Source organism: Schistosoma mansoni, assembly GCF_000237925.1.
Source record: "Schistosoma mansoni, WGS project CABG00000000 data, supercontig 0181, strain Puerto Rico, whole genome shotgun sequence".
NCBI classification, from domain to species: Eukaryota; Metazoa; Platyhelminthes; class Trematoda; order Strigeidida; family Schistosomatidae; genus Schistosoma; species Schistosoma mansoni.
Window position 1 is genome coordinate 318,857 of NW_017386065.1, and position 11,472 is coordinate 330,328.

Genomic DNA, 11,472 nt, shown 5'->3' on the forward strand with positions numbered 1-11,472 from the left:
GTATTGCCTCGATATAGCCTTAATTCACAAGCATGGTAAGCAAAGATGGATAGTGGCTAGCAGAGTGAACATCAACTCTGAGATGCAGGTACATCCAGCTGATGAGTCCCAAATAGGACGAAACGTGCGTTCTGGATTCCACTGCTAGTCACTATCCATCTTTTCTTTGGATTACTGTAGCATTTGTTGTACAAGTTTAGGATTAATAATTGATATAGTATAGATGAAACTATCCTAACCTCTTTTGTAGGTTTGTTATCAAACTCTCATATTTGATCTTTATTCAATGATCAATCAATACAAACAACTAAACACCATTGAAAGTCATTTGTGAAACGATTAAATCAGTTTATAACTTTGATCTGGTTTGAGATCTACAATGGGTATCAATTTTTCTATGTTCTCAGATATAGCTTTTTGATGAGCCTCCACTAGTAGAAAACTTAGGTTCATGGCTTCTAACCGTTGCTCACTCTTACTCAATAACCAGAAACGGTTAATAAGTTATTTATTTTACGAATTGGTTTTTATCAATAGTCGATACTATTCCTTAATAATTATGATCACTCATATATGGAGCTTTCTCTTTTGAAATGGTTAACAATAAAATAAAACTTTACAATATCAAAAGAAATTAGATTTTGAAGTACACAGTAAGTATGATTATCAATAAATATCTGGGGGAAAGTAATGATCTTGAGCGCTGTTAGATGTATGAGGGTGGTTATCACTTTCTGGTTGCCCATACCATGGAAGGGTTCTTCTAGAGGTACCTGAAAATGAAATTGGGATAGGGTTGGTTTTAGTGACCTGAAAGCGTGACCGCAGTGCCCAAGGGACAACTGCTTGAGGTCGGTCACACTAGACCTTTTTGTGAGTAATTTTTGTATTAGCTCCGTACTTGTTGAGACCCTACCACCGGAGATGGATATCTGTGGGATAAGACGAGGTGTGCATTTATAGGGTCGACCTTTTCCAACTCCAACCCTTATTGTGGGAAGGCAGCATCACTGTTTTGCTGGTTGTCTGAATGAAACACTTTACTGCCATTACACCTCTGTACAATCAGCAGTATGACTTCAGCTTAGGACCTTGGGTTTGGTGCTTTTGGTCGTACCGTTTTTCAAATGACCTGTCTGACATGGTAAGACCATGGGGGAACAATTGTTCCAGCCAGTATAGCTCAGTTGGTTCATTATGGTAGGCAAGCCCGACTACCACGTCAAGATAGAGGCAACAGTTAGGATCAAGAAATATCAAATACACATGATAAAGATCCGAAGGGGGTTTTGTGAAGATTTTAGTAATTTTTTATAGTTGACATCATGAGTCAATTGAAGCTAGACCACCATCGAAAACCCGAAAGCACTGGACAGCGGTTTCGTCCTATTGTGGGACTCCACAGTAGTGCACATCCAAGATCCCGCCCCTCGAGATTCGAACTCAGGACCTATCAGTCTCGCGCGCGGGCGCTCAATCTCTAGAACCACTGAACTGGGCAGCATCCAACGGTGTTAATGTTTAACTTCAATGAATCCACGAAATTGAGCAACCGTCCACCATTGTCTTCAGTGAGTTACTATCTCACGACAGACCCAGTTGAACTCCACTGCTCACTGCTTCTCATTAGAACTCCAGGAAATAGCTCCTGAAGCCATTCACTAGTAAGCATATGGTCATTATCCAAAGAAGGTTTTGTGGATATTATAGTAGTTACAATAGTTGAGTTCATGAGTCAATTAAAACTAGACCACCATCGAATACCTGAAAGCACTAGATGGGATTGTGAATACATATTGTTGAGAAGTCTCATACTAGGATAAAACGGCAGTCAAATACCTCCAGTTTTTCCATGATGATCTAGCTTTAATAGACTCATGAACTCAACTGTTAAGTAATCTAATAGCTCGGAACGTAATTGAATTCTAAAGCCTACATTTAACATGAAATAAAACGATCAAACATCACTTACATATTTGACTCAAAAGTTTCTTTATCATTTAGACTCTTCTGAATTGTTATTTTATTTAAATTATCATGATGGATTGTATTCAAATTTATTGATTTTGGATATTCTTGAATGGGGTTCTCATTTATAATATGGGAATAGTTGGATTGTGTTGATATATTCATATTAGTAATAGAATTTTTCCAATGAAGAAATTTTTGTGCAATTTTGATAAACTAACAATTGGAAACAAAAAAAGTAAAAAAAAGAAAAACAATAAAAAACACATTGAGTGATATATGAGTAACTCCTCCTGTAGCTCCTTCGGGGGTTACTGCCGGTCCCAAACCCGGGTAAAGGAGGAGGGTTGGGTATAGGGTTAGCGACCCCATCCCGTAGAAAACCAGCTCACTAGAAAAACGATAACCAAAAAAAATAATACAAACCATTTAAACTCTGCCCTGGGAGTTGAAGGAATAGTTATGACGTCTCATGATGAAAGCCGAGTTTCTTCGTAAGTCATGAGGCCGATGTACCTTCTAAAAACCAGAGCAACAATTTTTATAGGTACATGGAACGTCCGGACAATGTGGGAGACCGGAAGAGTTTTCTAAATTGCTGCAGAAATGAGGAACTACAAGCTGGAGGTGCTTGGAATCAGTGAAACACATTGGACGCAGGTTGAACAACAACGACTATCTTCATAGGAGCTTCTGTTATACTCCGGTGCGGTGATATATGAATAAAACAAATCTGAAATTTTGTTTCATACTTACCTACTTACTTACGCCTGCTACCCCCCATAGGCCGCCGACCAGCATAGTAGTCAATTGAAAATCGAAAATTTCCTTAGTTTTTATTGTACAATCCTAATGAATTTATACTAATGACCATTGAAAATTCCAGTATTAGTCTTGGTTACTTTACGAAGTTTCAAAGATTTTCAATCATCTTGATCTAATACTAGTTGACGTAGATTTAAATCTCGTTTGAGCAACATTTCCATTAATGTATTTATTGTTTGGCCAATTAATGAGTGCTAACTATCTCGAAATCCAGGTTAAGAGGTTCATTACTTACTTATTTACTTACGCCCGTTAATCCTCATGGAGGAGCATAGGGCGCTCACAAGCATTGTCCATACAAGATGCTGAAATACAACAGAAGGAAAACCAAATAAATCATACTTCATGCTGAAGCTCTGGAAGAGGTGGAAATTTTCACATATCTGAGCAGCATCACAGATGAACAAGAAGAATCTGATGAAAATGTGAAGGCATAAACATGCAAAGTAAGCTCAACATTCCTACACTTGAACAACATATGGAACTCAAAACGAATGTCAACCAATATCAAAGTCAGAATCTTCAACACGAAAGTCAAGACAGTTATTTCTATAGCATGGAGGTGAAACGTGGAGTACAACTACAACCATCATAAAAGGCGAACAAGTATTTCTAAACAATAGTCAACGTAAGATACTGAATATCCGTTGACCGAATATCATCAGGAACAACCTACCATGGGTGAGAACAAACCGGTTTCCAGCTGAAGAGGAAATTAGGAAGTGATGTTGGAAGTGGATAGGATATACATTATAGAAATCATCAAACTGCATCATGAGACAAGTGCTAACTTGGAATCCTGAAGAGAAACGGAAAGAGGGACATTGCATCGGTAATTGGAAGCAGACATGAAAATGATGAGTAGCAACTGGAAATAAGTGGAGAGGATATTCTACGCAAGAATTGGATAGAGAATGCTTGTGAGCGGCCTTTAATTCTCCAAGACAGTTAATATATGTAGGTAAAAGTAAGTTTTCCATGAACTTCAGTCATTTTTGATATTGTGTTAAATGTTTTGTTTTCCAAGTAAGTCAATCGGATACACAATGCGATCACTTCATTGACTAATTTCTCCTTTTTTTTGTTTCCTTTCCCTTGGGAAATGTCAGTCAATAATTTTATTTTCTTGAGTGCCCGTAAACCTGCTACTTCGTTTTATTCAGCTCAGAAGATCTATCGAATGGTAGATACAATTCATTAACATAAACTATATTCATATTGATGTCATATTCATTCCCTTATTACCATACAAAGTATCATCTGCTCTATTTAGTATGATTTATATAGATCAACTTAAGTTGTCTCATCCTAGATTAGTTTGATTTATTCCACTTATTACATTCATTGTAATGTCTATTTGATCCTTACAACATAATAGACGATCGTAACTAAGTGAATGAAATGAATAGAAGTATGACTATTCCTGTTTGCTTGAAATTTTAGAAGTTTATATATACTACGTAATTAATTTTTTCTGGTTAGCGTTTTTTTAGCAAATTAGTTTTCTACGGGATGGAGCAGCTAACCTCATGTTCAACCCTCCTCCTTTATACGGGCTTGGGACCGGCAGCAGCCCCTGAAGGAGCTGCAGGCGGAGTAATTATCCGATAAATGAAACAAGAAGTTGTTTAGCTAACTTATCAATGTTCAATTTTTTTAACTTACTTTAAGCACACAGCAGAATGTTAATTACGTTTATCAATACAGGCATTGATCATAAAGTGATAGTCAGTGTTTAGACTACCTAGTATTTAATGATGAACAAATTTTATTGACCAAATCTAATGTAGCCACCAGTCTAAATATCTCAATCCTATGTGATGTCAGATAAAACTTGAACGTTTTAGTGACACGGATTCGAACTCTACATGAACAATCCGTTCTCATGAGACAACAGATACTTCTACAGATGAGTAGCAAATGTATATGATTAATGCCTAGAGTTCCCTGTTGACTAATTTTAAATATTTGTAAGTATGCATTAATATACACGAATCACAATGTTTACTTAAAGTAACAGTCAAACTTATCCCCTCTTCTCGTTCTCTCTTCTTCGATTTTCTTAACCTTCTATCTTCAAGTAATTCACTTTCAATTAATGATACATACTACTTATATGTGTCGATATCAGTAGTACACACCACAATTACATAACATTAGATATATATAATCTAAATTCCATTGCAATACAAACACACATTGAGACAACTTTCAAATAAGATAAATTTCCCTAGAACAATAAATCATTCATTGCATATATAACCTATGGATCTTACATATAATTAATGTATTCAAATCAATTTGTATGGATAGTTAATAAATCTTCTTATGTATTGGTAGTTTATTTATGAAAAAAACATGTAAGAGATATGTGGACATTTAGATGTCTGTAAAACTTGAAATCTTGGTTTATGCATCAGGTATCCTTGTCCTCTCATATCAGATAACTCCGTCTGTAACTCTTCTAGGGCTACTGTCAGTCCTAAACCCGGACAAAGGAGAAGGGTTAAGCATAGGATCGACAATCCCATCCTGTAGATAACAACTTTGTTTAAAAAAAAAGCGCTAACCGAAACGTCTCTTACCAAATGTAATCAAAGTACAATATTTAGCATTATTAATCACTTATATGAAATTTAAAAAAATAAATTTGCATAAATAAGACACGGTAACTGTCTATCTCAATTGACATGGTATATATGTATAACTGTTATGTAATGGTATGAATACATCTATGTGTGTGTGTGTGTTTGTCCATATGGATACTACACTTTCGCCTGATTGTCTTTCGTCGTCTGATTAAGTATGTTGATTACATATTAAACAATAAGCATAGTTTTAATCATAATATTATATATTGAATAACAAATGGAAGGTGATTGATTAGTTTGGCTATGACATAATATATACCAAGGTGTAATAACTGCATATAATGTACAGGATCTATTTATCATACTTATCTAAATTTGATCGTTACCAATGGTTTACAATGAATGTCATACGAAGAGATGGACAAACAAAATTTGTGTGCAATCAGACAGTAAATAAATAATGATCAGAATGTGATTTATGAAGATTGTAATAATTTTAATAGTTAAATTCATGAATAGATGTAAATTAGATCACCATTGAAAACCTTTAGACAATGGATGAAGGGTTATGTAAGATCATGGATTGATTGAAGTTAGATATGAACACGGTTGGATGCCGATTCAATGGTCTAGAGGTTAAGCGTTCATATGTGAGATCGATAGTTCCTGGGTTCGAATCCCTCGTGCGGGCTTATGGACGCGCACTGCTGAGGAGTCTCATGCCAGGACGGAACAGCTGTTGAGTGCTTTCAGGTTTTCCATGCTGATCTAGCTTTGATCGACTCATGAATTCAGCTATAAAAGAACTAGAATATCGTGTACGTGATTCTCTTTATTCAACAATTTTTTTCTGCATGTATAGTAAGTAGTAAATATGTGAAAAGAAAGGTAAGTTTCATTTAGAGATTCAATACTCAGTTGTTGTAAAGTCGTAAGGCTTTATTAAGATCATAAAACGATCAATAATAGATAGTCAGTGAAAACTTGAAAGCATTAAACGATCGTTTCATCCTAGTACAAGACTCTTCAGAAGTGAACATTTACGATCCCGTATGCGAGATTGATGTTTATATTTCTGCTGTATGATGTCTTGTGTTTATAACTTCACTTGATGTTGCTCACTTGTATCTTCCTACTGATCTTTAGGACTACAATTGATCAGTTTCTTGTTAACAAATGTGCACCCTGTGAGGACTGTCACCAGCCTTATAGGCAGCTGACGAGTCCCAAGTAGGACTCCATTTTTAGCCACTATCCATCTTTGTTTAAAATGTCTTATGTTTATACCTTAACTGTTTTATCTACTCTCATTTTGGTTTTGTTCCTCAAAATATTCCGGAAAAAAAGGGAACCATGTTTTTTGCTTGAAAAAATCAATGAAGATAAAACAACAAGAACAACAACAAAAAAGGGGGGAACTTACCCAAACAGTAAATGGTATTGATTTCATATTTGACAATTGATGTTTTTCATTCAAATTTATTTTAGTTGTTAAGGTCTTAATTAAAATTTGATTTGATTGATCTAGATCTAAATTATTTACATTTGAATATTGTCTATTACATAAAGGATGGATTTGATTTTCAATGATACATTTTGAATTGGAATCATTTTGTATGACATGTTTATCACTAGATTAAAATAAGAAAATAATATGAATTAGCGAAGTAATGTTTATTTTAAAAGGTAAATACATCCAGCTGACGATTCCTGAATAGGACGAAACGCTCGTCAAACTGAATTCCATTGTTAACCCCTATCCATCTTTGCTTATAATGCTTATAACTTAAGGCAATATCGAGGCATTACGCACAGTATAAACATATGTCAATAAGAGAATGGTCAATTGCAGTTCTGAACATCAATAGGAAGATTCAAAGCAAACAATACCAAGTGAATTTAAGCTTCACCTTATTGCACAAGCAAGTGGTTATCAGCACTCAGTACCTGAGTGCTATATATATATATATATATATATATATATAGATTGTTTGTAATATTCTTTTCATATGTCGTATAATGTATATCTAGCAATGTACTTTCCTTTACTATGTAGATTTTCTCGGCGGCGAAAAGTGTCGTCTCCCGAAGTTCACTTGTGGAAAGTACTCCTTATGCATACATAGAATGAAAAATAATCGATTAAAAGTTCCATTGTTGCGTACTTACTTATTTCTAATCATTTAGGTTAGTCATCATTATCATTTACAATTAAACATAATATTAGGCAAATCTTATCAAAGGGAGTATAGATCAAAAGGTTTTGTGATCTGATAACTAATGAATTAAGACTTAACTTTATGCTTGAAAGTAGTTTGTTCAAACACTGAGGATACTTGTGTTTTGATACATTTGATGTTCGATTCTTATGAACAACTAAACATTCATTAAAAGGTCAACTATCTGACATGCATCTATTTTTCTATTATACATTCATTTCTGCTTGATAACTTCGTTTTTGTTTGATTCATGATCCAAGTATCTTCATCACTACGTCACAAGATCAACGTAAAAATCATTTACTTGGATTTAGGTAATCAATGATTATTACTGAGTATTTTCAAATTGTAGGTTGGATTGTTTAGATCTGAATCAGACTATTCGTAATTTATGCAGCGAATTCAAATCGTTTCAACTGTTTGAAAAACGCCGAATGCAACAATTAAAGAATGTCAGTTAAAGGACAATTATTGAAATAACCTCTATATTATACAATAAATAATGGTTATGTAATCAGTGGTCATTCGGTGGATCTGATGCAGATGTGAGGGCGAGGATCGGCAAAGCAAGAGCAGCATATTTACAACTGAAGAACATCTGGAACTCAAAACAATTGTCAACCAACACCAAGATCAGAATTTTCAATACAAATATCAAGACAGTTCTACTGTATGGGGTGGAGACGTGGAGAACTACAAAAGCCATTATCCAGGAGATACAGGTGTTTATTAAAAGTTGTCTACACAAAATACTTCGGATCAGATGGCCAGACACTATCAACAACATTCTACTGTGGGAGACAACAAACCAGATTCCATCCGGTGGAGGAAGAAATCTGGAAGAAGCGTTGGAAGTGGATAAGACACACATTGAGGTAATCACCCAACTGCGTCACAAGACAAGCCCTTACATGGAATCCTGAAGGCCAAATGAGAAGAGGAAAGCCAAAGAACACATTATGCCGAGAAATGGATACAGATATGGGAAGAATGAACAAAACTTGAATAGAACTAGAAAGGAACAGAGTGGGTTGGAGAATGCTGGTCGGTGGCCTATGCTCCATTGAGAGTAACAGGCGTAAGGAGGTAATCAGTGGTCATTCATTTTGGGAAGATTGTTAGATAACTAATGGCTTGTGAAGTGTAAATACTTTTCCAATGAAATTCTTATCACAAATAAGGTTGGAAATATGAACTGTTATATTTTGACTTGATAATCTGAAGATATATTATTAACTTCCAGCTTACAAGTTCCAAACTAATAAAGAACCATTGGCTAATAATTTCAGTATTCCAGTCATGCTGTTATGAACATCAAACCTTGAAGAAAGTTTTCTTTAGAGAGTTAAACTGAGTCCAGTTTTCACTAACATGTATCTTTATCAACAGCAAAGTTGAATTCAAATATTTAACCTCGTGAACAGTTATTAGAGTTGAAATTTAAACCACGTTGCCTGAATACAAGGTATTTTTATTCTCGCAATGGATACAACTTTTAACAAATATTCTGACTTTACGAATGATATACAATTGAGTACTCACATGTTACGTTGTTGTAGATAACCAGCGGTATAGCTCTGTACTTAGATTTCATACTAGTTCACAATCATCAACAAAAGTTATCTTCAATATGAAAGGAACTGAGATCATTTGTAAGAGATGAACATTAGTCAATCAGTACTAGGTTAACAGATATATCAAACATCGATTCAGATTTTCTGTTATATTTTTATGGGGTTGAGATTTATACACTAATTTACCATCTAAGAGTAACCACTGTCATACTTGTCTATTTTTTTGTGCCTAACATGGATATATCAGTCGTTGCGGATTAACAGAACAAATATTTTCATATCATTCGACAGATGACCGACGCTTATTACTAATTGGAAAGCGGAAAGCAGAGCCATGTAAAAATACACCGATCATGTTGATAGTTAATATTATTGAATACAACAGAAGCATGAGATCTTACCATTAACATTTTCAAATGGGAAAAAAAACGGTTTGAGACTTAAAATATGGAATCATTTAAAAAGTTTGCCTAAACCATTAAGGGATTATTTTCGTGAATAATAATTGTGTACTGAGTAGCTGTAATCAGTAGGGTTATTAGAGTTTAGAATGAAATATTGACTTATTGATAACATTAAATTAATATCACACACTGACTATGATTAAATTCCAGCATATTATTTAAACGATGATCTGAAATCTCTAAGATCTGGAATCCATGGATTCAGTCTGCCATCAAATGCCCTGGTACGGCCAAGAATGGTGAGAGACCACTCTCCTTCTACAAATGCTCTCACATGACCGCACGTATACAGCTACTGTCAGGGAAGTCTCACTCACTGCCTTCTCACGGCGCGGGTATTATTTACGAAATTGAGAGGTCGAAAGAAGAATGTTCGGCACTCAAATCGAGTTGTTGGATATGGAGGATCCACCTAGGGGACTTGGAAAACCCTGATTCCAAACCAATGGTGCACATGATCTGATTCTAGTATCCTGATGGAACAAATGGCGTATAAGCCGATCATTGGTCACCGACTACCATGAGATTGCATCTTTTAACGTTGCTCCACTTCCTTGGGGATCAGACCTTTAGGTCAAAGGCTCCATGTGTGGCTTTCTAAGAAAACTACCTGCTTCGGTCTGAGCACCCGGACATCCTCAAAACACACACACAAATAACTTAATTTGTATGGCGCATATGTATTCGGTGCCCCTTTGTACCAATATTTATGTGTTCAAGTGACAAAAAATTAATGGATCCAATCTAGTTGGTTAGCGATCCTCCGGAAGATGAATCATTTATCTAAAAGAGCAAGAGACTATACACTTTAGATTTGTTCTATTAACATATCAGATCGATGGTCGTTCTAACATTGTTACTGTGTTTCATTTTTTATCACTGAAATAATTAGAATGGTCTCCATAAACTCAATTTCACATTTCAGAAACTTAGAAAGGGCCCTTTTTCATTTAATCAAAAACCTTAGTAACTACTTAGTGTATTTATTAAACAAACCATGTGTATTTCATTTCCATTTTACAATATATACGGATTTGTAAATTGGTTGTTAGGTGAGACTATAATTTATGGACGATATTTAAGTAACGCCAAAGTAACCTTGAGTGTGTCTACCTGATAACTAGTACCAAATGAGGGTTATAAACCAGTATGAGGGATTAGAATTATTATTTATGGTTGATGATTAAGGTTAAGAATTAGATTGAGGGTTCTCATCACGAACTGTCATCAATTATAATGTCAAAACTCTATTTTCATAGTTGAAATCACGAGTCAATTAAAGCTAGACCACCATGGAAAACCTGGAAGCACTGGACTGCCGTTTCGTCCTATTATGGGACTCCTCAGTAGTGCGCATCCACGATCCCGCCTCGCGAGATTCCAGCCCAATGCCTACCAGTCTCGAGCCAGAGCACTTAACCGATAGATCACTGAGCCGGCATCCAACGGTGTTAATGTCTAACTTCAACCAATCCACGATTTTGAACAACTCTATTTAACCAAATAGATGATTGAATTTCGCGCAAAAATCCAAGATCTGTTATCTTCTACCTTATTGATCCGTTCATAAATTACAGTCTCGCTGGTTGTTACAGTTTATAGCCCATTATACATAATTTGATACTGATAGTCAGCTCGTATTTACTTAATAATCAATTTTAATGATCTAATTTAGTTACTAAGTTATTTAGAATTCTTATTCTATAAGTTACATAACCGATTCCGATATTCATTCTGTTACCTTTATTACATTGTATATATGTAATTTGTATCAAATGTTCCCTTAGTAACAAGGATGAATATATTCATATGAAGAAAAAAAATGGCGGAA

At 35.1% G+C, this 11,472-nt stretch overlaps 1 protein-coding gene across 1 annotated transcript in view; it reads right to left on the bottom strand.

Moving 5' to 3' along the window:
- The window catches only part of Smp_166020 (hypothetical protein), a gene marked incomplete at both ends in the record, with an annotated part of 28,781 nt that extends 19,877 nt beyond the window's left edge, over positions 1–8,904 (bottom strand). Inside the window, 3 exons of the mRNA XM_018795142.1 lie at positions 1,973–2,010; positions 6,808–7,015; positions 8,852–8,904. Coding sequence (XP_018646999.1) covers positions 1,973–2,010; positions 6,808–7,015; positions 8,852–8,904 — 299 coding nt within the window. The remainder of the gene's footprint in view (positions 1–1,972; positions 2,011–6,807; positions 7,016–8,851) is intronic.
- Positions 8,905–11,472: the final 2,568 nt, after the last annotated feature.